General features: G+C 35.3%; 1 protein-coding gene across 1 annotated transcript in view; it reads right to left on the bottom strand.

Annotated features, from left to right (window-relative positions):
- LOC150101006 (venom factor-like) overlaps window positions 1-27,940 on the bottom strand; it is a 697,967-nt gene that overhangs the window by 529,384 nt on the left and 140,643 nt on the right. The window contains exons 10-11 of the mRNA XM_090401101.1: window positions 21,674-21,850; window positions 12,549-12,683 (exon numbers count right to left, since the gene is read on the bottom strand). Of these exons, the coding sequence (XP_090257227.1) occupies window positions 12,549-12,683; window positions 21,674-21,850 (312 nt within the window). The remainder of the gene's footprint in view (window positions 1-12,548; window positions 12,684-21,673; window positions 21,851-27,940) is intronic.

Genomic DNA, 27,940 nt, shown 5'->3' with positions numbered 1-27,940 from the left:
CTATCAAAAAAATCCTCCACACACCTCCTACAAGCATCCCACAGAAACAAGATTTCAAAAACGTCATTACGCTTCCATATATCAAGAATGTTACAGACAAGATGGCTAAATTACTAAACAAACATAACACAAAGTAGCCTTTCTGCCACTGGAAAAAATTTCAAGATTTCTATATCCCCCGAAACCTCCACATCATCCTGTAAAAAAACCAGGTGTTTATAAAATTTATTGTTTTTGTGGCATCTGCTACGTAGGACAGACAGGAAGATCTGGGGGAAATACACATGAACAAACACCAAAAGGATGTACAAAACAGAAGAGAACACAAATCAGGTCTAGATTTCCATACCACTTCCACCGGTCACAGTGTACTCTGGCAGAAAACAAATATGTCTTATATAGATAAAAACTGTTACATAAGGAAATTTAAAGAAGCTGCAAACATGCTAAGAATTCCAACACAATGCAATAAAAACCAAGGCTTAATTCTACACCAAGTTTGGTCAACTTTGATAAAAATTATACCTCAGTCAGACCTTGGACATTATGATCATGAACAACAGAAAGTGGCATCATCCAGCATTGTTTAAACTTTGTTTAAACGCACTGCTTTGAATCTGCATTCCGATTTTTTAATTTTATAAACAGTCAGATGGCTACAACTGTATAGTATGAACTATTAATTTCTCTTTTTTGTTGTTTTAACTTTCAGTTAACCTTTTACCCCTGAAGATATAAGTCAAACAACTTACGAAACTTGTCGGGTTTTATTTCTTTATTGTGCTTTTAGCTTAATAAAAAAAATGTGGTCCAATTACCGGAATATGCCTTAAAATTAAATACGTTTCTTTTAAGATAAAAAAAAATATCTACTTAGTCTTAAAACATTTTAAATTTGTTTTCATTATTTCACGGCCCCCTTAGCAAAACTTATGGCCCTAAGGGAGCCGTGGCCCAGAGTTTGGGAAGCGCTGATCTATATGAATCATCTACATAACAGAAAAGTGAAAAGCATCACCTTCATTCTCAATAGGAAGACTATAGAACAAGTAAAATATTTCAGCTATTTAGGCATAATTTCAACAGAAAATGTGGTAAGAGACAGTAGAATAAGCAAAACTGGAATGGTGTCGCAGCAGCTGAACAAGTTTATATGAAACAGAAGAAAAATTAGCCAGAATGCTAAACTAACTATATATAGCACAGTGTTCAACTTAAAGGATCAGAGCTATGCAAGAAATAAAACAGATGGGCAAGAAGTGAACAGACAGCATCAACTGCAGAATCACATGAAAAATGAGGATATTAGAGAGGAATTTGAGACTATTAGTATTGAAGAATGTGTGAAAGTTAATCTATGGTGTTATGGTGCTTATGCAGAATGTTGGAGGAAAACTTAGATATAAATATGGCAGTAAAAAGACTCAGAAAAAGATTCAGGTGGCCTGATGCATTCAGCCAAAAGTACCTTAGAGACCAAAATATAAAATCTGACAACACTGGGGTTTTGAAAAATAACAGACTAATTGAGAGGAAAACTGCTGATGGAAATCTGGTAATAATGTAAACGAACTCATGTAGAACTATCATAGTATACCTATATACTACAGTAATATCTGAATGTGATGATGACAATGAAGAATAACGAACTTCATAACTATTATCTGACTTCATCCTTCACCACTGATCCATATGGCCAAACTCCAGCATGCATAAGGATAACTCAAAAAAGGCCCAGGATAATCAGAATATTTTATCAGAAGACTAAGTTTCATCATCTTCAATTAAATATATTTCACTTAATGAAAAGGAGGTTATAAAATAACTAGGTTCCTAGCAATCTGACTGTATGAATAATACTTGCTAACAATCAATAAACTGGTAGTACTAAAACAACTCCTTCAGTCAGTTTCCCAACTTGCAATCTAAGTTTGTTCCGCTTCAGCTAAACTTAGAACTCTAGGTTTGAACATGAATCATATGTTCATTTCTTAATAGTAATATTCCAATTAAATTTTTCTTCTTTTATTTATTAAGTCTCCTCCCCACTAGAAGGCAGGTCCATGGTATGAACTGCCTTCTAGTAAGGAAAATATGTTTATATGTATTCATTACTGAAGACAGTCTGAATACATAGGCTAAAATATCAGTACAAGGGGAATGGGGGGGGGGGGATTGGAAAGTTCTGATAAATACCTAGAACAAAAATGATATTAAAACAACTGATATAACCACAAAAAAAAAAAAAAAAAAAAAAAAAACATACCTTAAAACCCTTTAACCATATTATTTTATTCCAAACCGCATTGTATAATAATTTATTTTTGACAATAAATATTTAATTTCTTAATCAGTAATCAATCAGTTTAAATAGCAATATATTAGCTTAATCAGTAAGTAATCATTTTAATTAGCAATCAATCGGTTTAACCAATAGTTAATCATTTGAATCAGTAAGGAATGTTGTTCATCATCCAACATTTTAAACATCCAAAAATTTATAATTTTTCATGTTTAAAACATTTAATGAAATAAATTATCTCTATAAATTTCTTAAATTGAAATTTAATTGGAACAATTTTTTTCCATTCCTGATTCAGTAAACTGATTCCAACTGGTAAGATTCATCACATCATCATCATTATCAAATTAATGATATGTACCATCAGGAAGGAGGGATATTATGATAGTAATAATTTAAACTTTTTATGCAGAACTAATGACCTATAGACAATTTTCCTCCAAATTAATCTGTTATCCACAATACTGTCAAACCTTATATTTCAGTCTTCTGAGGCAGTTTGTATTGTATCAATCAACCTAGAGCTTAGTCTTCTAATGAATCCTTTTCCTGCCATCCTAGCCATAAAACCCTAGTTTACTAACCTTTCCTCTTCCATTCTGTTCATGTGATTATTCTACCTTAGACTCTGCTGACATTCCTGAATGCTATTATACATATTATATTATATTATATATGCAGGCTAAAGAGATATTATATCCATGCAGGCTAAAGAGAATCCCAAACAGTTTTTTCAATATGTTGCAAGTAAAAGGAAAAATGCTCATGGTAGAATGATCTTAAAAAATGCTGAGGGTAGGGAGGTAAACGAATCAGTCGATATTGTGGAATTACTGAGCAAGCACTTTGCAAGAGTATATCATCCAGGTGGTGACTTTGCAGGAATGGAAGAACCAACAGCTTATACTGGAATTGTGATGAATGAAGCAGAGGTAACTAGTCTATTACAGAACCTCAATGTCAATACATCTGTGGGATTGGATGGTATACCAGCTCGTGTCGTACGTGAAGCGGCTAAAGAATTGTCAGTGCCCTTGACCATTTTGTTTAATTTGAGCCTCGGGTATGGGTCGGTACCAAGGAGGTGGAAAGAGCGGAAAATAGTTCCACTGCACAAAGGTGGTTCCAAGGCTGCTGTTGAAAATTACCGGCCAATCAGCATAACAGGAATCATTATCAAGGTCTTAGAGAAAATAGTCAAGAGGAAAATACAAGATTGGATAGAAGAAAATGGGATACTGTATCAGGGACAGCATGGTTTTGTGAAGGGTAGGTCATGCCTCAGTAACTTGCTCACGTATTATAACACAGTGATGGCTGAACTGGATAAGGGTAATGGGTTTACAGTGATTCTACTGGACCTTGCTAAGGCCTTTGACAGGATACCACATGGAATTCTAATCAGTAAATTGCAGCATATGGGAATGGACATAGGGTTGGTGAGATGGATAGGAGGGTGGTTGACGGAGAGATATCAGAGAGTGGTTTACTCAGGAGTAGAGTCCACAAGACGGCCTGTGACTAGTGGTGTGCCACAAGGATCTGTTCTTGGACCACTGCTGTTTAATTTGTTCGTTAATGATATAGGAAAGGATCTGAGAGGAACAGTTCATTTGTTTGCGGATGATGCGAAGTTGGGTCGGGCAATAGTGAATGCAGATGACGTCAAAATTTTGCAGGATGATTTGGATAGATTGGAGGTCTGTGCTAAGGAGAATGGATGTCAATTTAATGTGGCAAAATGTAAGGTTATGCATTTTGGGGTGAAAAGATTGGTGGCAGTTTACTGCATTGGTGGAACTGTGCTCCAGGAAATTGATGAGGCACGAGATTTAGGAGTGTTGGTGGATAAGGAATTGAAATTTAGGGGACACATTGCAAAAGTGGCCAAATCAGCTCATCAAATCACTTGGTTGCTGAAGAATACGTTGACAAGCAGGTTATTGTTCCTCTGTATTGAGCCTTGATAAGACCCCATCTCGACTACTGTGCCCAGATTTGGTCACCTAGGTTTCTTCTTGATGGGGAGGAGGTGGAAAGGATCAAGAGGCGAGTGACCAAGATGATAGCAGGTCTGTGGAATGAACCTTATGAGAACAGGTTGAGGATTTGTGGGTTGCAAAAATTGGTTGATAGGCAGAGGAGGGGAGATATGATTGAGACATTCAAATTACTGAAGGGTTTCTATAAAATTAATTTAGAAGATATTTTTGAGAACAGGGCTGGTTGTGGGAGGACTAGGGGACATCCATGGAAACTGGGCAAAAGTGTGGTTAGTAAAGGTGTTAGAGCTGGGTTCTTTACTTTTAGAGTAGTGAATGAGTGGAATGCGCTCCCTGAGTCTGTGGTGGATGCTGTGACAGTGAATGAGTTTAAGGCGAGGTATGATAGATTCTGTATGAATGTCGAATAGTTGTGATGAATATGATTTGGGGCCTCCCTCGATGAGTCTCATGACTCCCTGGAGTTGCCCGTAATAATAGTAATAGTAATAATAATATATTATATAATATACAGACAAATCAGCCCTTCAGAACACATGCAATTTACACAGCACACAAGAAATAGTGGTGGTGGACAGTTGATGGTACTGATGTAGATGATAATGGTAGTAGAGGTTCAGTATAGTTGGTGAATGGAGTGGTGAAGAAGGAGAGTTGTAGAGTAGGTGTTTTTCCTCAACGTCTTCAGACTCCTTGGAGGTGTCATGAAATAGTAATGAAAATATAATGATAATAATATAGATGGCGAATCTATATAGATCTCACAAGATAATGTGTGAGATAATGTATGCCTTTGTCTCACTCCTGGTTTAACATCAGACCATCTTTCTGCACTTCAGTAAACAGTTATTGTCTTGGTGCCTTGTCAATATGCCTTTTGCAGATCTAAAAAACTCAAATACTGATTCTTGTTATATTCCCATGATTTCTCCACTATTCACCTTAATGTGAAAATCTAATCCTGACAACTTGTATTCGGCTAGAAGCCAGTCTGTTCTACTCTACATTTCCCTTCTCCAATTTTCTTTATGCTTCCATAATTCTTAAATGTAACACTCAACAAGGAAATTTGTCTAAGTCTCAGATTAAATTTTATTTCCCTTTTATAGACAGATACTGTGAGTCCTACTCCAACAATACTGAATTCAACCATCTTGACAAGAATTCTGGATTGTATAGAAGAGAAACTGTAAAACTTTTATACCTGGACATTTGGCATTTCTAGTTGAACATCATTACTCCTATTCCCTGTCCACATTTCATGTTTGCTGTTTTTATACCTCTAATAATTATTTCTGTAATTATGATTGTATTCCTGTCTGCAGGGTTAGTCAAGTGGCTATGCGCTTTACAACCATATGCCTGGGAAAGGAGTGTCCTGGGTTCAATTCCCGTAGCCAACATAAGGAGCTTAAGGATCTCTCTCTCAGACATAGCCAAGTTAGCTGGTCTTGGGCATGGACAGCAGGGTTTTTCCTCCTGCAAGCAGGCAAACTGCCCCAGCGTTTGCCTGCTTGCTTCAATGTTCTGAAGGCTTATTGAAAAAAAGTTTAGAAATTACAAAATAGAGGTGACATGAAAACTGAAGAACATGATAAATTTAAACATCTGAAGTAATTACTTCGAAAGATTTGCTTAATGAAACAAGTGATAGAATAGTGTTGGAAAACATTCTGGGAATGTAATCATCGTCATCTTCTTCCCTTCACGTATTAGGCCTAGTGGTCTGTTAAGGAGCTATCCCTAGCCCTTCTAAGCCATACCTGTCCTGAGGATAAGGTGGCTAGCCCTATGCCTCCTGGTGTGTCCTATGCTTGTAGATGCATGTGTTCGCTGGGGCAGTTTGCCTGCTTGCGGGAGGAAAATCTCAGATAAACTGGGGAGAAAAACCCTACTGTCCATGCCCAAGACCGGCTAATTTGGCTCTCTCTGAGAGAGAGAGATCCTTAAGCTCCTTATGTTGGCTACGCGAATTGAACAATTCCCGTAGACAACATAAGGAGTACAACATAATTTGTACACTACAAATTATGTAGCTAACATAATTCCCAGGACAATCTTTTCCCAGGCATATATGGTTGCAAAGTGCATAGCCACTTGGTGACAGGCTCACCCCATCACCGAGAAGAACTTCTCAGCATTGGCTCTACCCAGTGGAAGGCTCATCCCATCACCAGACAGAGCCATTATCTCAGCAGTGGCCCCACTCAGAGACAGGCAAAATCTATCCCAAACAGAGTCTCTCGTACCTCAAGGAAAGGGACCACTTCTGCACAAAAGCACATCAGTGAGAGCCAGACCAAGAGGTGGTGATACTAAGGTGGAAGTAATGCAGAAGTCATGTCACCATATACCAGTTGCCAAAAGGTGTCAACACCTTATTATTAAAATTCACGGGATTAGAGATAGTTGATGGAAGTTTTTTCACTTGGCTATGCTACCAATTATATATTTGGTTTAATCCTTTATCCAAGTGTAAGCAAACAAAGTTTGCGCCTGAAGTATTTTCAGGACTGGGGCAACTCGTGATAAAGGTGGAGTAAGTTCTGATCACTTGCCTTAATATCTCCCATAATGCAAAGCACATCTCCTTGTAGACATGTATAATGCTATGCATTAAGGGAAGGGCCACTACCCAGACCGGTTTCAATCTTTACTGATTTACTTCCACCTTAGTATCACCACCTCTAGGTCTGGCTCCCACTGATGTGCTTTGCACAGAAGAACATACATTACTGAAGAAAAAATGAAAGAATCTGAGAACAGTAACCAAACTTTGGAGATTCATTGGCAAGCCCTGAGGAAAACATTAATTGATTCAGCCAGAGAGACATGTGGTGAGGTTTTCTGCAAGGATAGAAAAATCAGAACTCCCTGGTGGACACAGGAAGTTAAAGAAGAAAGCATACCAAAAGTTCCTGGCAAATAAATCAGCTTGTGCTCTTAGAGAATACAGAGATAAATGTAAGAAAACTAAAAACTGTGTAAAACTAGCTAAAGAAAAGTCATGGGAAGACTTTGGTAAGAACACAGAAAAAAATTTCAAGAAGGTGCCAATGTTAAATCTTGAATGAAAGGTTTAATTTATCATAAAACATTTCATTCGAGATTTAACTGGGATACCAAAATTTCCCAAAGAAGTACTTGTATATGGGTATAAATGAAACTGTAAATAACGTATTAGTCCTTTGTTTTGTAAATTCTCCAAAAAATGTTTTATTATTGTTAACTGTCCTGTGAATGAAAGACAAAAATTGAAATTTAGTGAGAATTGTAATGGAACGGGAAAGGTTAGATCAAAGTTCACAGTGAAATAATCGGCTTAAAGACTTAACCCGAGGTAGTAGCGTATGTGCGAGGTCCGTGCAAGATATCCATGGCGAAAATGTAACGAGAAGAAGATAGTACCAAGTGCAAAAAAGCTTAGGTGCCATGAGGAATCGGTGACGTAGTAGAGAGAGCAGCTACGCGAGGATATAAGAAGTTGGGCGGCGCGAACTTGGGGCTATTATTTGCTTCTTCTCCTTTTGGCTTTCGGGCACTGGTGGAAGTTGTTCGAGCGGTCGGGAAGAATAATAGTCAGCAGCAGCTATGCAGCAAGATAGTGTTCCAATCCAGGCATAACAATGGTGCAGCTAGACTAGACTGTCAGCGAGAACCGAAGTTTCATGCCGAACCACGAGGACCTATCCAGGCAGAGCAGTTTCGCCCACATCAGCAAGAGGTGATTTGTGAGCGTAATCACTAGCTGGTCGTATTCGAAGACAATGGACCTGAGAATGAAAAGACTAGCCACGTGAATTCAGCAAATTGATCAAGAGGAGACGCCAGCGTGATCTAAATGGTTGGTAATGTAAAACTTTTCTAGTTCCATTGTATTCCGAACAAAGCTAGAGTGTAGAAAAGTGCTAGTATATTATGTGATAAGACTTATTAACTGGTAGCAGGACTCTAGTATTTAATCCACTAGATAATTGTTGTAATTCTAGAGGTGTTTGTAGTAGAGTTTGATATTGAATTGTTGAGGCATGTCATAGTCTAATAGCCTCAGAATGAATGTAATAATCTCTTGCATAATGTGTTAAATGAATGAGAGTAGGACATCTTGAATTTATATTGTCTTTTTGATGTGAAGTATTGATTGTGGTAAGACTTTTGTCTGGTTAAAATAGCGTTACATGCAAGTGTAACTCAGCTTAGTTAAGTGTAATTTTGATAATTGTGTAATGTACTAAAGAATGAATAAATTTCCTGTTTTCTTTACCTTATAAAATTGCCTGATCTCTGAAATCAATGCACCGCTCATTAAGATTAGGACCAGTATGAATTCAAACGCGGGGGATTAGCCACTACTGTATTTAGAACAAGTTCATTAAGAGTTTGAAATTGAGTATATTAATAGCTAAATTCCACAGTCATAGGTTAGTCTGGTTGTTAACTCTGACAAGGAGACTTCTCTTGTATAGGAAATAAGATGGCACAGCTTTAACAAACAAATTTTTCTTAATTCTAAAAAGGAGTTAATTCCAGATTTGCATCTGAAGAAATTTGTCTCGAACCCGAGTTGTTCTCTTTGTTTGCTGAGATTTGCACACGTATCCAATAGGAGCAGCCACAGAAATGACAGAATTTCGCTAAAGCAGATTGTAGTAGTAGCGGGGCTTAAGAGACAGAATACTATAAAAGTATTCTGTCCTTCTTTTAAGTATACTGGAATTAAGGAAATAAAAGTATATTTCCTAAAAGTTTATATATATGGAATTCTATAAAAGTACTGGAATTAAGAAAGTAATTAATAGAAAGAGAGTTTAGACAAATAGAATTAATAAGATACATATATAACACCAAGATATTCTGCAGGTTGTTGAAGAAGTTCAGAAATGGAGGAAAGAGTGCTGTAAAAGGAATTAGAGATGATAAAGGTGACAGGAGAAAAAGATATCCTTGATGCATAAAGTAATTACTTCAAAAAATTGTTAAATGAAATAATCAGTGATAGCACAGTGATAAAAAACACTGACCAGGCATGCGATCAGGAATATATATCCATACTTGAAGTAGAAAAAAATATATATCCATACTTGAAGCCATCAAAAGCCTGAAATGTGGAAAGGCAGCTGAAGTAGATGATAATCGACCAGAAATGTTCAAGTATGGAGATATAAAAGCCTTACAGGAAAAAGAGCCAGAGGAAGACCAAGATATAGTGGATTGATACAGTAAAAAGTGACTTAAAGATAGAAATATAAGATCTGATAATGTTGCAGTCTTGACAGGTAACAGATTGATTTGGTGGAAAATTGTAGACAGGAAGTTAGTAATGATGTAGGTTTTTCACGTAGTACTATCATATCCTGTACATGTCAGGAATTTGGTATCATAATTTATTTTACAAAGTGTCTTTTTCACTATGGCCTGTTTTTCTATTGGATTAATGTCAGAAAAGTTGCCTGGCCATTGATGCAATTGGCATCAGTGTGACCGATTGAGTGACCAATATACAATATTGGAGAAAAGACACTCTTTTCTCCAATATTGAATATTAGTCACTTTTCATTATACTGTCAACAGGCACAAGTGATCCTAGACTGTCATGTGTAAAACAACCCCTAAACGTCTTTGAGGCTGGGTGTTTAGGTGCTTGTTGAAGATGGATGGGAGAAGACTTCTCGGCCACTGATACATAGGGTATGCATTCTCCTTGGACAAAGAAATGGATCTGAGAATATGACCATCTTCCGCATCTCAACAGTTCAATCTTTGTACACTTTTGCTCACTAGAGCCTCTTTTGCTGCATAGCTTTCATCAACTGTTGTTTCTTTTTTGGTCTGTAGGCAGTCCTCACTGCTTCCAACAATCTTCGACAAACTGTCATGTCAGAAACATCAATCCCACTAGCTGCCACGTCTCTGTTTAAGTCTACAGCAAACTATCTCGGATTCATTTGGCTTTTCCTAACTAGCAAATGATACTGAGTAAGTGTAGCTTTCCTTTTTCGCCCACATTTTCCTTTTTCTGTCAGGAGGAAAAGGTACCTGCCTCCCTAAACCTCTTTAAAATCGCATTAACAGTACCCAAACCAACCTCACACTTATTGGCAATTTGTTATTGAGTTATGGATGTGTGATGAGAAATAATACATACTTCTGAACATTTTCTTGGAGATGCATCGATTCTATAGTACACAGAATGAATAAAGCACTACAAATGTAAACTTCCTTTTTTTTTTTTCATTTTAGACATTATGGACTTTACAACCGTGTTATAAAAAACTCTTTTAATTTCCCAATGTTTCGATCTTCATATTAAGATCATCATCTGGAGCATATACAAATATACAGGACAAGCTGAGTTACATTACATCCTGTATATTTGTATATGCTCCAGATGATGATCTTAATATGAAGATCGAAATGTCGGGAAATTAAAAGAGTTTTTTATAACACGATTGTAAAGTCCATAATTTATAAAATGAATGCTGATCACCGTGCAACACTAAAAGAAAGGACAAATGTAAACTTGTTTACTCTATTAAAAATGCACACTATTAATAAACATCGTAAAGACAGTTAAAACATGAAGCACTCAACCAAAATTGTGAACCAAAACCATAACCGAAAATACTAAATCAAAACGAAAACAAAAATTATTGTGAATAGAAACAAAAAATAAACTAAAATCAAAAACTTGAAGAAACAGTTCAGATTAATTTGTTTGCTACTGTATTTGCTGGGAAGTTTAGATATGCTTTTTTTTTCATTTTCAAGATTGTCTCTTTAACTTCTTGAATCCACCATGGAATTCTGATTTTTCTGTCATTGCAGATAACTTTACCACATGCTTTTCTGTCAGAATCAATAAACGTTTTATTCATGATCTGCTACCATCTCCACGATTTTGTTCTTGTTTTAGATCATTTTTTATTGAGTAACATTTGTATATTTGAGTTGACAATTTACTCTGAAAGCTGCAACTTTGATTGTTTTCAGAATTTTTGTGTATATTTTTTCTTTTCAATATGAAATTACTTTTTATACGACTTGAAACTAAATCGTGATTACTTCCTATTTCAAATTTCCTGCATACTCCTGTCTTGAACTGCATGAACAGAACATATACTGTCTCCCAACAATAACAGACAGTCACTGAGACTTTTCTTATTTCTAATCTCTTCTTTCCATGTGAATTTTCACACATCTTTATGTTGTAATATGGTATTATTAATAATGACTAGTTTCTGTCCTGAACAGAAATTCAGCAAATGCTTACCATTATTATTATTATTATTATTAGCTTTGCTCTTTTCTCCAAATTTTCCAAAACATTTCTGTATGTTTGATATTACCACTCTTCTGTTTAGATCTCCAATGAGAACAAATATTTCCATTGTTTTTTATGAGCCGTCTTCCTTGTAGAATGGGACCAAAGGCCCAAATAAGTCACGGTGCCCTATTCCCCATTTTGATCCCTCATCAGTCAACTTGATATTGCATACTATTCATGAAGATAATCCTGCTGTTTAGATCTTCAATGAGAACAAACTTTTCCTTTGTATGAGCTGTCTTCTATAGTAGAATGGGACCAAAGGCCCAAATAAGTCTCCTTGTCCTATTCCCCATTTTAATGCCACATCAGTCAGCTTGATATTGCATACCTTCATGAAGATTATGCTTGTATTGAGTGTTGAATGTTACAGCTATTCTTTCCTTTCTCTGATCATTACTGCTTGAATATAATATCTTGTGTTTGTTAAAAAAAAAAAATAATAATAATAATCTCACCTGTTTTGACTTCTTTGTTGCAGTAAAACCACTTATGTTGACTTGGTATTTCTTCAATTCTTCTGCCAGTTCTGTTCCTTTTCCACTGATTTCTCTTATGCAAATTTAGAATTCTGCTGATGATAATTTGGGGTTTGTGGAGTTTATGGCAGTAGTTGAATTTTCACTGTTTACCCTAGCTCCATGACAAAAACAGTAGCTGCATTGTTTAATTAGGAAATGCCCTGGCTGGCATTGCCTAGTTAAACAAAAACAATGCTTGTTTTTGTTTAAGTCAATAAGAATAAAATTTGGCCAGTAAAAATCTCAAGTAAGATTTGCTTTCTTAAGAAAACTGATAAAGTAACAACATGCAATCTGAAAATGCTAACAATTCTGTATTCTACTAAATGAGTAAAGCATCTTCAGTAACATTCTCTGAATAAAGAAAAAATTATTGGTGTAATCAGTAAAATACATACTGTTATAGTAGAAATTCCTTCAGTACGTGACAATGCAATGTATCCTTTAGTCGCAGAGTCATATCTCTTCAATTTATGATTACCTTTGGCTTGGTGACCTCCAAGTTCTTCAAAATTATCATCTTCAGTTATAATCTAATTTTATAAAAAAAAAAAAAAATTATAAAAATAACAAGAATCAATCAATCTAAATGATTCTAGCATAAAGACAATCAAAGTTATAGACAATAGAATAACCTAAATATAATTTAGGTCATTCTATGGTTTGGAATTACCATTCCAAACACAAGATGTTGCAGAACTTATAGCACACTTTACAGTGTGAGCAAGATAACAGTAACATACAATACTATAAAGAGCATTTCACTTTTTCACATTCTAATTTATTGTCCATAGTTTCAATTTTTATTATTATAATCAATAGACCTCTTTGTAATAAAGAGATCCACTAAGAGATCCAATAAAGTCAATAAAACTATACTTTAATATTATTCACTATCTACATATTCACTACCCTCTCAGAGCATACGTTTCATACACCCATTATTTGCTATGCAAAAAATCTACTTCTTACTATCTTTATTATTCTCCTGCCTTGCAGAGCTTCCAGAGATAGTCAATTGTTCTTACTTGCTCCTTCCTTTTGCGTGCTCTTCAGAAAATCTCTGTCATGTCCATTTTGTAAGAATCCCATCTAAAACTTATATGTTTCGATCATATCATCAATCCCTGTAGATTGCATTTCGTTGATCTCTTCTCATAGCTATTTGAAAGACCAGATATTATCTTTGTTAATTAAATATGCACCCTTTCTAAAGTTTTCTTATTGCTTCAGAATAGAGGAACAAGATCTCTGCACAGTAGTCCAGATGTGGTCTAATCAAGCTTCTATAAGAACAACCGCATCTTTAATCTCTGTTAGTCAACTGCCTTCTTACCATAGCAGCAATACACTGGAATATTTCACCATATTTGCAACAGATTAGCTGAACTTAAACTCCCTGATAACCACTACTCAAAAATCCCTTGCCTGCTCTAGTATAGTCCCACCAGCAGAATCACAACTTTTCATGGCTAAATCAGGGTGAGAAGCATAAGAGGCACTTTTTTGAAGTCAGTTTCATAAAGCTAAGTGTATGGATAAATTTTTGCTTGCAATTATTAAGATTTTATCTGTTTATATGAGAAAGCACTTTGTATAGGTGTGTGTGTGTGTGTGTGTGTGTGTGTGTGTGTGTTTTAACTGAAATGTCAATTATTCAATGGCACAGCAACATATACTGATTGGTGTGTGTGTGAAGAAACTCACAGCTGCTTTTTCTCTGTCAGACTTACATTTCAGCATCAGTAATCATGCGAAATGTGCTATATGTATTCAATAGACTATGTGGATTAGGAGAGAGTGCATGCAACATGCACTGTAAAAAAAAAAGGAGATAAGTGATATGTCAGTAACAGATATGAAATGGCAATAATCCAAGTGCAGTGAATGAGAACATAATAAAGAGAATGACTGTTCATCAAACAGGTAAAAAGTAAATGAAAAATAAGTGTATATGAATAGTAAAAAAGTTGCAAAATACTGAGATCTTGTTATGAAAAAATTCATCAAAAATAGCATGAAAAAAGGTGTAGCAAAAGTGAAACATAATGAATGTGGTATGACAATAAATGACGGTGATAAATATATAGTAAAGTTTGAATTAGTAAGAAAGAGGAGGAAGAAAAGAAAGTGGAATGATAGAGAGAGATTGAAAGAAAGAGAGAGAGAAACAGAATGAAAAGGGGTAATGAAGTTAATATGAAAGATGTGAAAATGAGTGAGTACAGTGGAAGCACACTGATGAGTTGAGGAATGAATTATGAAGGGTGTGGAATGAAATAGAGTATTTAGATAGGAAAATGATTAATGAAAGAAGAAGAAAAGTTCCAGTGTAACAGAAGCTGAAAGTATAGGGTTGTATAGGGATTCTGATTTGAAGAATTTTCAAACAGAGTAAATGTTAAAGCTGTGTTTGAGAGGGGGGGAGAAGATGATGAGAACAGTGACTGAAATGTGGAAAACAGAAGCACAGAAGTGAATGTGCTAGCTTTGTTTCAATAATGGAATGCTGAGTTAGCATAATTAAAAGAAATACACAAATGGAGGAAAACTCGTGCAAAAAACTTATTAACGTAAAATGTTTTGTAAAGTTTTCACCTAAGTGTCATAAGCATTGTCAGTACAGATCAAGAATAGTAATTAAACAATAGACAATTCCCAAAAGTGCCATCTAAGTAGCTAATGTAAGATAACTAAATAAGGTCAATTTGAGCAGTGTTACAAAAAGTGTTTTTCCTTCCTTAATTATATCATGTAGATTTGTATAACAGTGGTTTTATGTGATAGCCAGAGTGGATATAATCATTATACTATGGTATTGTGATTCTAGAAGTGTTTGCTTCAATTGTTATTTTGATTAATGTGGAAGTTACAGTTAATGTTACAAAAATGGTGGCAGCAAAGAAGCATACACCAGCAGCACACAATCAACTCAGAGATTGAGTTTTTCCCTGGACTTTTTGCAGTGGATAAGATGCAACAAATGTTTTATGTATGCATCCAAAAACGTTAAAGATTATGGAGTGTTAGATCGAATGATAAAAAGGAACGTATTATAGTATGTGAGAAGTGCAATCAAAGGCTAGGACATTCTAAAAATGAGAATGGTGTTACCAGAAATAATCAGAAAATGGTTGCGAGTGCTTGCAACAGTAATAATAGAAGTGACATGGAAGCGCTTAGGCAAGAGTTAATGAAAATGAAGAGTCAGGTTAAATGTATGGAGGAGGAAAATGAACATTTAAAGAAGAGTATAACTGATGTAAATGACAAGGAGGTTAATAAGAAGAATCAAGTATCTAAAGATGATAGGATTGCATTACATGGTGACTCAATCATTAAAGGTGTGGTAAAAAATAAAGTGCACAAGACATGCTTTACAGGTTATACAATAAAATGAATATCAGAGGTTTGCATAGAAGTAAGGAATGGGCATCAGAATTAGTAGTAGTAGTGATGGACACAAACAACTTGAATAGTGAGTCAAATAATATAGAAAAGGATCTGAAGAATTTGCTGCAGGAAGTGAAGGATAAAAGTGTCATTGTGAAAGTGGTTAGTTTGTTACCCAGACAAGATGGCTGAATTGTGTCAGGCAGAGAGAGAATGTTCAATTTGTGAATATACTGGAATGAATATGAAGGGAAGTTAATTGGTTCAAAGCTGATGGCATGCATTTTTTGGTGTTGGTCATTTGGAGTGACTGTCGTTTCATACGAAAGGGTCATACAAAATTAGTACCACTAAGAGTCAGAGAGAGGTTGAGAAGCAGGTTATAGAAGGATGGGAAGAGGATGGACACAAAGGTGAGGATTTGATTGCAGCAGAGCAAAGTGATGTAGTACAAAATGGTGGGGATGATAAGAATATAAATAAAAATCAGTCAGAATCAGGGAAACGGGGATGGTCAGAACAAAGAGAGAAGTACACTATAGCAGAGAGTAAAGAGTCAAAGTAGATTATGTTGATGGATGGCCTCAAAGAGTGGAGAATTGTCAGGCCTGTATACTAATATATGGAGTATAAGAAATAAAGGGGATGTGTTTGTAGAATTGATTGAATCTGTATGTCCAAAGACAATTGCCATAAGTGAAACTTGATTGAAGGAGGATGATATACTGTCAGGACTTGAAATGGTAGGATATAAAATTTTCTGAAAATATAGGAAGATGAAGAGAGGAGGGACAGTATTGTTAATGGTAGTAGAGGAATTGTGTCCTTCAAGAGTCAAAGTAGAAAATAGCTGTACGTGTGAAATTTTGAAACTGTCGGGTTGCTAAGTTGAGATTAACAGAAGAGTATACTGTATCTAATAGGATGCTGTTATAGGCCAGGGAATGTGGAGAGTATTGATTGTGAAATGTTTAGACAAATTAGTTGGGCAAGTAAAAGGAAGATGACCCTAATGGGAGATTTTAATTATAGGAATATGGATTGGAAAGAAGAGATAGCATATAGTAACAAGGAGAGTGAATTTGTTGTATTTCTGCAGGATAGCTATCTAAAGCAACATGTGATGGAAGCAGCACGAGGTTTATCGGTGTTAGATTTGATGATATCCTCACAAGATGTGGTTGTGAATGAGGTATCAACACTGCCACCTGTTGGTGAGAGTGATCATGAGGTATTGGTTTGGAAAATAGTCAAACAGGAAAAAGTTATTGAGAAAAAGGAACAAAGGGTACTTTGTATACTACAGGCACTGAGAGAGAGAGGAGGGAACTGATCTTTGATAGAATGGATCAGGATAGCAAGTTTCCAGTGGGGCTTAAAAGCTATGTAGAGGTTGTACTTGCAATGTGCCCATTACTGATATTATTATTCTCAAAATGAAATGCAAAGCATTTGAAATTTTGATGTACTTACTAGATTCTGAAAAGTATGTTACTTTCAATCCTTGTTATTGTAATTTAAAATTATCAAGTTTTGTGTTTTGTAAAGACATTCTTATTATGCTAATGGAGACAACATGTCAGCCATTATATGTAACTTCTCGCTTGCCATTTATATGGAGTGCACATGCTCATCGAGGAATTTGATGGGCGATTGACAGCTGACGGACAGAGTGTACGGTATGGAGGTAAAGAGGAAAACAAGAGAGAGCTAATGGAAGTTTAAGAACGGACCAGAGAAATTTTGTTGAAGTTTATGAAGTTTATAAGTTTTATCTTATGAAGTTTATAAGTTTTATGTGACAGTCAGAAAAATGTTAATAGATGATTTCGAAACAGAATCATAGAACTGTGAGTCTTTAAACTGGAGGAGTTGAGACTGTCAACAAGTATTTAGTAAATAAAAGAAGATATTGCAGTCAATGTTCTAATTGAATGTTCAAGGAAACACTGATTGGAAAGCTCATCTGTCTTAAGGAAGCTGGATCTAATTTGTTATTTCTACGGAAAAATGCGACAGAATTAGCTCGACTTACATGTGTTGTTTATGAAGTAGTAGAAGAAACTTCTTTCTCCGGTACAAAAATCAGTAAATTGTTCATCAAATTGAACTGCAAGAGGTAAGAGTGTTTATACTTCAGTGAGACAGGAGAAAGAATATTGTATGTTACATAAGGGAGATAAAAGAAAGGATCCACGGAAAAGAAGAAGAAATTTTTATATTTTCAAAAAGGCCCTAACAAAGCAACTGACTCTATTGAACAATTTTGTTATTGTGAAAACAAGGTGTTTAGTCTGGTAGAAGTGATTAAGTATATGTTAAACAATCCAGTAATAAAATGAGTCACAGAATGAGTGATTCTAATATTTTTGGATAAGAAAATCTCTAGTGTATATTTATTTTAGAAGGCTTGGATCCAGTATTTTGTAGTTATGTAATTTTATTTAAAGTGTATCTATTGTTTTAGTTTTATTAAATGTGTATATTTTTTGTATTTGGTCTTGAGTCAGTGATTTTCCAGATTCTAAAAGAAACAGTTAAAAGGCATTGCACCAATCGGAATTGAACCCTTGTGTAAATAATAAACACTCAGAATAAGAAATCTTTATAGAGATGACATAATAAAAACAATCTTTATAGAGACAATATCTAAACAGTATGTCAGAGCAAATCTTATACTCCTTAGATGACATTGTCATTAACTGCTATCTTCTATCCCCTCCCACATTGCTTGTTTGATTTCACTAGTCACTCATTTTGGTACTACTTTATTTATCTGCCAGGCTACTGGTAAATAACTGCACATGAGTATCGTGTCAGATGGCTTTAATCAACTTCTTTCCCCAGCATGACACTGAAGTAAGTTCACATGGGAACTTTCTATAAACACTTACTTTATAGCTCCATATAAGGTAAGAAGCCTTACCCTACTTGGCCACCTTTCAAGTCAATACTTCATGACTGCTTTCAGTGATCAGTAACATTGCCACCCTCATTCACAACTGCATCTCTTGAGCTATCACAAAATCAAAGCTCATAAACTTCACATTTCATTATGTTTTCTCAAATCTTGCAGAAAACCCAGAAATTCATTCTCTTTAATTCCTCTTTCCAATCCACACTCCAATAATTAAAATCCTTCACAGGATTACTCTCCTCTTACTTGCTTAATCAAGTCTCCATAGCACAACTGTTAAAAGAGCAGGATGTTGTATCCTTTGAAATGAAAAGACCTCAGTTTGATTCTCATCATGACAAGAGGAATATTTATATAGGCTTTTACAACAAAATGAGAGTTAGTCGATCTCATACAGAAGGCAGAGTTTCCTCTCACATACAGACAAAGTGGTTAGAATTCATACAATTTACAGACAAAAAATACTACTAGTAGGCAGCAGATGATGGTTAGTGCCATCATGTGTGTAGATGGAGGAATTAAATAGTGGAGATGGTAGTGAGTAAAGTGGGGTGCTCTCCTGTAATGAGTTCAACTGAAGGTGAGTTAGTCAATCTCATAAAGAGGATAACAGAAGGTGGAATTTTTCATCTCACATACAGACAAATTGGCAAGAATTTGCACAATTTACAGACAAAAAAAAAAAAAATACATTACTAGTGGGCAGTAGATGGTGGTTAGTGCCATCATCATGCAGATGGAGGATTAAGTAGTGAAGACAGTGATTTGAATGAAGTGAGATGCTCTCCTGAAATACGTTCTTGGGCTCCTTGGAGGTATCACGTAACAATAATAATAAAAATAATTATTTGTCTAAATATTTTGTGATCCTCATTCTATACTACAACAACCTCAAAATGCAGGCTCTACAGTTTGCATGCCTTCAGTTTATCCTCATCAACACTCTGTCTTAGGCTTATATGCTAGTTTAAACTACTTATTAGTTTTAATGGAATGAATAAAGCACAGAGAAACAATTAAACACAAGTTTAATGGATTCTATATTTTGTCTCAGTCACAGAGACATCATCAGGAATACAATCTTGAAACTGCCAAGCACACACAAAAACAGAAAAAACATTAAATATTTTGAAAAAATTAGATTAAAGGTCCAAATTTCTATGAGGAGTGCCTCTATGGTTACTATTGACTAGCATTAGCTGTTGAGCAAGAGTTCTAAAAATTAAAGTTTCCTAATCTTGGAAAGTTTAATACAATCATATTTATTAATATTAGAGTGGTTTTTCAAATCTACTGCTAAATCTTGTTTGTTAAGATAAAGTAAAATTGTTAAGATAAAGCATGAAGCTTTTTTTTTTTTCATTTGATTCTGTGCAAAATATCCTAGACATGGTCAGTAGACCTGACTGACTATTGGCAGTGGATGTGTTTCTTACTGTTCTTCTAGATGGATGATGGCATATCTCCCAGTTTGACCATATATACGAGGTTGCAAAAGCAACTAATCTTAATACTAAACAACTAAACTTCCCCAGATTTGGGAAACTTTAATTCTTAGATCCTGTCAAACAGCACCCATAGAATGCACCCACCATAGGACTTTGGGCTTTTAGTCTCATTTTTTTCAACTTATTGTTTTGTGTATACTTGTTACAATTTTAAGATTGTTACCCCTCCTTGATCAATGATGTTCATGTGACTGGGAAGAAATATAGATCCATTAAGCATGTGTTTAATTGTGCTGTATTCATTCCATTGAATGAATAATGAGACTTACGTAGTTTCTTGAATGAGGAAGAGGAAACTGTAAATAGGATTTGAAGTCAGAGATGGAAGGTCATTGATGTAAAGGAGGAAGAGTGTGGGTAATAGCACAGACCCCTGGGGTACTTCAGTATTGATAGAGAAATCTGATGAGAGGATGTCATCCATCATGATATGAAACAAACAACCAGTCAGAAAGCTATCGATTCAATCACAAGCACAGGAGGGAGACCATAATATGGTAGTTTGTTCAGAAGGTTTTGATGTTGGACATGATCAAATGCCTTTAAAATATTGAGTGATATTCTCCAAATCTTTTCGTGGCCTGTGTCCAAAGGTGTTAAGATTGGCAAGGAGATCTGACTGTTGTAGAATGAAAATGGTGGAATCCATATTGGGGTTTGCTAATTAATTGATGGGTCTCCAGGTAGTAAAGAAGCTGGTTTATATATAGAAAAACAAACCAGTACACTGTCCTTATTCACATAGCTATTATTTCTCTCCTCATACTTGACACAGGTGTACAATACATTACACATCCTCTTATCTTCCAAGCTACTAACTATTCTCACAAGAGAATCCACTCTACTTTCCACCATGACAAATCTAGTTTCCTTTCTCAGCCCTAACATTCTCATTTGAACAGAGAATAACCTCTCTGAATGCCATCATTCTTCCTGTTCAAATACACTCATCTCCCTAATATACAGTTTTCTTCTACCATTAAATGCACTCCAAACATCCAAATATCACAGATCTCTCTAATCCTACATATTCTCACTATCATCGTGTTCATTATACTGCTCGCCTCCTCAACTTAGCATTACCATAACTAGGCAATGCTCATGATCTTTTCTGCTGCACAATTTCTAACAATGTTCTTAAGTCCTTTACTACTTGATGCACACTGCTTCTCCACTCATTTATAGTTCACCCCTACTTCATTGCCAAATCTTTGAGTTCCTCAATTCCTGGAGAAACCATAGAGAATGTGATTTCTCCAGGAATTGAGAAACTCTCTAATTTGCATACTCCAAGTCATTGAATCTCCTCAGAATCAGACTCTACTTGGCTCTGCAATATGCTATACATTCTCTGATCTCCCAAGCTCTAACTTCACACGAGGCCATGCCACGCTTGCTGCATTTCACCTTTCCTCTTTCCTTTTGTTGTGAAGAAATTGAACCTTATGAATTCTTCATTTTTAATTTATTGTATTATGTTGATGTTAATTAATTGTAATGTTTTAACTTCATTTACATATGAAACTTAGAATATGGTTATTCATTTTCAAATGTTATTTAACTTCAAATGGCATGTTGACTAGGTTTCATTTTTATTACACAGACAGCCACCTCATAAAACTCTTTACATTTGCACATAAATATAAAATATAAAATAAATATAAAAAATAAAAATGTATATACAACAAATCATTTTTTCACTTACTTCAACTGAAATAGTTTGGTGATCAAGGTCAGTACTAACAAAGTATGTTACTTTTCCTTCCTCATTTGTTTTGAAAATTGGATTTGTAATTTTTATGAAGTTTCCTTTTTCATCTTGTGCTGTAATTTTTGTCAGAATTCCAGCAGCTGGTTGACCATTAACATAAGTAACATCTGCCTAAAGAACAACATTTATCTTTTATAAGGCTTCCCAATAGCCATATAAAGTAGTATTACAGCAAAAAAAAATTTTTTTAAATAATAATAATAATTAATTATTCCACTTTTATATAAAGATAATTTTATGACAGAATTATTTTTATAAGGAATACAGATTTAAAGTTGATTTTTTTTTTCTCTCAGAACCATGTCTTGTTGCAGTTGTAAGAGAAAATGAGGCACTTTATTTTCTTAAATTTAATTTAGCCTAGTTTATTTTAACCAAATAATCAAATAATTATTCTATAGAATTATGAATAAACTTAAATGAACAGCAGAAAATTAAAAGATGTTTGTCATTAATTTTTACAAAATCTTGTTCTCTTGTCTTTTAATGATCATTTTGTGGTCTTTTTTTTTATGTGATGTGCTAGTAGATTCCTTTTTTGTTTTTAAATGCCCATGGTAATCTATTATGTTGACATGATTGTATATTAAAGAGTTCAAATTAATGCAGATAAACACCGTAAAGAAGTAAATAAGACAAATAGGAACCTGTGCATTTATAGGAAGCATGACATTTGATGAATGGGAATATTTCGCTGACTCCCTGACTAGAGATCAAGTAGTGAATGATGTTGAACATAAGAAAAAAGGCAGTGGAGAGCATGAAGTTTTGAGTGGTAGCAGACAGCAGGTTGAATAAAAAATGCAAGTAAACAAGTAGGCATACTGCAGTAAGAGGGCATAAACGCTCTCCTACTGCAGCAGTCATACTTGATTTGTAAGCGCTAAGAACAAAATGATGGTGAGCAAAGGAGTTGGTATGTAAAAGTAAACAAATTAATACAATTAACATGACGCAAGACTTGAAAGCAGAGTTGGTTAAGAGGAGAAACAAGATGAAACTCATGAAGCAAAAATGATGAATATAAATGGAAGAGCACAAAGGAACCAAATAAGTTAATTAGGAGTAAGGGAAAAACAGAGTTATTCAATAGATGTTATATGGAGCTTTCATTATTTGATGAGCAGAGTGATTGAAACTTTAGACAAGATGAGTAAGCACGTGGAAGGTTGAGTGCCTACTTAAGTTTTATTTAATGAAAGAAACAAATCCCAGGAATAATAATTTTATTTATCATCATCATCATCTTATCATTATACTTTATTCAATGCTTACAAGTATGAATGGGGAAAATATATACAGAAATATGGATATAATAATAACTCTGGTCATAAAGTCTATTAAATGATAATGGACCAGATAGAACTATCATGTTCCAAATGGCAAATGTCTGTTGGTGTGAACCTCTGCTCTAAAAAGAACTCTGTTTATATATTGCCAAAACTGCTTTCTTGGTCTTCCTCTGATTGAGTACTGAACACAGATTAAGGTCCATGTCTAATTTAGTGCCTGAACCATCCCAACTGACTTTTCTGAAATGATTATGCAGACTTTCTTTAAGAATTCCAATATTGTGGAAGTGGTCTTGCCAAGCGTACCCTAATACCAATTCAACGAATGTTGCATGAAAACTATTGATGCTATTAAATATGCAATGAATAATATGTTCTATGCCTAAGAATCATATGTAAATATAACTTGACTGTTCGGTTCTGAAAAGATGAAAGTTGGTGTTTGCATAAGTTTAGATTTCCAGATACCAGTTACACTTTCACGAAACTGAAGAGTTTGCATTTTCACTTCGCTATTTAATTATTAAGCCAATATTGTTGCTTGGTCAATAAGACATCCTCACAGGCATTAAAATTAAGAATTTACATGTGCATTCAGGTACACCATGATTCCTTGTAAATCAAGGTGAAGCAATGCTTTAATAATTAAATATAATAAACTTGATTTTCTTACATTTCAGTTTAAAGGAAAAATCATATGTCTGGAGATAACAATTAACATTTAAGCAACCACAACAGATTAGAATTAGTAACAGCTGCAGAAATGAACAATTTGATTAACAGATAAAAAATCTTCCTCTCCATCCTAACTTCCTCTGTCAATCTGATTCATCCTGCACATCCATTTTCTGAGCTTCTCTATCATCAACTGAATGAATGGATATGCAGGATGGATCAGATGGACAGAGGAAGTTAGGATGGAGAGGAAGATACAGCATAGAAGAATGGAGGCTGAAAGCAGCAGTGAATATGTGGATGAGGTTAGTCAATGCAGGAGAGGAATAAGCTGAAACATATAAAGAGTAACTGGTTCTGGAAAAATAGGATAGGAAGTGACAAAGAGAAGGAGCCAAAGTTAGGTGTAAAAAAAAATCATAGTTGAGAGATGACATGGATGGGACTGGTTATAGACCAAAAAATGAATTATTGCACTTATTTACTAATATCAGAAATAAAACAAAGAATCAAATCAATGCAGCACTTTGATTTGCTGAAAATTGCAGGTATAAATGTAGTATGATTGGATGGTGATATACTGATAGGACAGAGATGGAGAGATACAGAGATTTTTGTGAGAATAGGAAGGAGTAAAGAGGAGATATAGAGGGGAGATTACAGATGGTCCATAACTTAATAAGAGTTAAAAGTTTATTTTTCACTTGGTTAGAATATAATAAATTTAGTTTAATCCTTTATCCAAGTGAAAGCAAACAAAGTTTGTGCCTGAAAATATCTTCAGGACTGAGGTAAGGTAGTGCAACACCAGGCAACTCCAAGCAAAGGTGGACCAAGCTCTCATCACTCCTTGTCTCAGTATCTACCATAATGCAAAGCACATCTCCTTGCAGACATGTATACTATGCATTAAGGGAAGGGCCACTACCCAGACTGGTTTCAACCTTTATTGAGGTCTTGTCAGTGGGAGGCAGACCCAAACGTGGAGATACTAAGGCAGAAGCATTAGGAGAGGTCATATTTACCTATAGGAGTTGCCAACAGGTGTACCACCCTGTTATTGAATTAGTCTGGATTTAGAGAAAGATGTTGGAAGCTTATTTTTCACTTGGTTAGACTATAATAAATTTAGTTTAATCCTTCATCCAAGTGTAAGCAAACAAAGTTTACGCTTGAAAATAAGGTGTTGCACTACCTTACTAAGGTAAGGTAGTGCAACACCAGGTGCACGTTTACGCTTGAAAATAAGGTGTTGCACTACCTTACCTTAGTAAGGTAGTGCAACACCAGATGCAAACTTTGTTTGCTTACACTTGGATAAAGGATTAAACTAAATTTAGTATAGTCTAAGTGAAAAATAAACTTCCAACATCTTTCTCTAAATCCAGAGTAATTCAATAATAAGGTGGTACACCTGTTGGCAACTCCTATAGGTAAATATGACCTCTCCTAATGCTTCTGCCTTAGTATCTCCACGTGTGGGTCTGCCTCCCACTGATGAGACCTCAATAAAGGTCGAAATCGGTGCGGGTGAGACTTGGTTCTGAGAGGCTCTGCTTAGGGACAAGTTTTTGCCTGTCTCTGAGTGGAGCCACTGCTGAGATAATGGCTCTGCTTGGTGGTGGGGTGAGCCTGCCACTAGGTAGAGCCAATGCTGAGAAGTTCTTCTCGGTGACAGGGTGAGCCTGTCATTGAGTGGAACAACATGGAGTTGGGCGATCTCTCGAGATCGTCTTATTTTTAGAGCTCGTTTCACTTACTCATATTGAAACCGGTCTGGGTAGCAGCCCTTCCCTTAATGCATAGCAGTATACATGTCTGCAAGGAGATGTGCTTTGCATTATGGGAGATACTGAGACAAGGAGTGAATAAGAGCTTGGTCCACCTTTGCTTGGAGTTGCGTGGTGTTGCACTAACTTACCTCAGTCCTGAAGATATTTTCAGGCACAAACTTTGTTTGCTTACACTTGGATAAAGGAGTAAACTAAATTTATTAATAAGAGTTACATTCCTCAAACTTTACATAACTCAAATCTTACATAAGTCAGATTTAACCTCCTCACCCATTAATTCAACCCTATTGCTTACGTGTTTACAGGATGTGTATGCAGTGATGCATTAACATGTTTTAGAGGTTATTTCTGTTAGTTTCATCCACAGATTAGTTCCAGTCACACAAACTAGATTTCAATATGTAATTATTAATGCAAAGTAATATAATACAGTATAAATAGCATGAAAAAATAAAAAAATTTTAAAAATCTTTAATCTGGCAATTCAACCTTCCTCATGAAAATTATCAAGAGATGACTAATTAGTTCTTGTCAATTATTTTGGATTTAGTGCCAAAGCAACTTAGGCTATGAGGTCAGTGTATTATCTCTATAAATTGTGTGCATCTTATTGCCAGTTTATCTGTTTGGCATGATGAAAAACTAAAGTTTCCAGAAGTAAAAACCCTATCACCTCCACAAAAGACCTGCTAACTTACCTTCAGTTGAAAAGCCCTTATAAAAATTCTTCATGTCCTGGATGGGATTCGAACCAGGTCTTTCCACAGATTACTGAATGGTGGTCTGTTTCTTCTTTTCATAAATCTCTTGATAAAAGGCTATTCCTGCCAAAATCTCATGGAATGCACTTGTCATCTCTTTCTTCACAAAACAATTTTTCCATGTCATAAATAGTACCAGAATGATTTCTGTTGATTTTAAAGAGGTAGATCCTTTCACACACTAATTTATATGAGCAGCATCCTCCACAGCCGTATTCAGTTGAATGTGCAAACCAAGATCACATCCTCTGGCCATTAAGGTTTGTCCACCTTTATATTTCTTAATAATTTTCATTTTCTTCTCTAGATCACTTTTGGAGCATTTAGATATGGTTTTAGTTTATCCACCATAATTGCATTCTACCACAATGCACTAAAACACTAAAAATATAATAGGTCTGTGCTGAAAGCAAAATTGAAGAAAACATATACATGTTGAATTTCTGCCTTGTGGAAGACTGTCATTATATGGCATGTGAATAATATAAGCAAGATTATGTAATATTTTTTATAATTCATCGTTTCACTTACCCTTTTAGAATAATTTGCATAACTCCAAATTCAGGCAAGTTGAATTTATATAAGTCATGGTCTGCCTGTGCTAGTGATCACAGAAGAAATTTGGATGCAGTATGGTGTAAACTGGATACAGATGGGATGAGACAATAATAAATAATAATAATAAGCTAATGCCTTTTATTCCCTTACAGGGAGTAGATGAGGCTTTTAAACCATATTTAGCTTTTGGAGACTAAGCGGGCAGTTCATCTCCTGGTACCTAACCCTAATAGGATATATTACTGTATGAAATAATGTGGGTTCTACAATCGATTTTCTTGAGTTTACGAGATGAAAAAAAGTTTCTAGGAGAAAAAAATCCACTTGCCCAGGCCAGAGAATGACTAACTTGGGAACAAGTCGAAGAAAGGCTTAGAAAAAGTTCCTCCATTCGGCGACTAGACCTGAACTTATAAGTCTATCTTCGTGCTACCAAGTGCAGAGGATGTAAGTACCACTTCCACTGAGCTGCACAGGCCAGGATGAGATATTTAGTTGGATATTCTTATGAGCACGGGAAATGTATATGGCAAGGAAATGTAAGAGCAAATTGTTCTACTACAGAAGAGAAGGGTGATCATTTTTCTTGATTTTTAATTATAGAAATATAGATCATAATAAAGAAACATCATCTGGGAGATATAAAATTTCTTTTTTTTTTCTTTTTAAGGGACAATTACCTTAAGTAAATGATAGAGGAGAGGGCACATTAGACCTGAGCATTTAAGATCTCAGCACTGCATCAGAGAATGGTATCCTGTCTGGCCTACATAACAAATGCCACAAGAGCAATGAATCTCACAGATTCATTGCTCTTGTGGCAATGAATCTATGAGATTCATTGCCACAAAAATCTGGTTTTTTCATGGGAGTGATGTGGAGGATTTGGTGGATGTAGGAATCTTGTATCGAAAGAGATCCTCGTGTCCGAACATGTAAAAGATGTCGAAAGGCCTTGCTTAGGCCTTGCATTCCACACAATGACTACTTGCCATCAAGTACTCTGGCAACAAATAAAAATGTCATATATTGATAACTGTTTCAGAAAAAAGTTTAAAGAAGCCTCACGAATGCTTAGGATCCTACACAATGCAATAAAAATTAAGCCTTAATTTTACATCA

The sequence above is a fragment of the Typopeltis vanoorti genome, chromosome 12 (genome assembly GCF_054136105.1).
Source record: "Typopeltis vanoorti isolate ZY-2024b chromosome 12, IOZ_Tvanoo_1.0, whole genome shotgun sequence".
NCBI lineage: Eukaryota > Metazoa > Arthropoda > Arachnida > Uropygi > Thelyphonidae > Typopeltis > Typopeltis vanoorti.
Note: the sequence above shows the minus strand (reverse complement) of the source record. Positions and strands in the feature narration are given on the sequence as shown.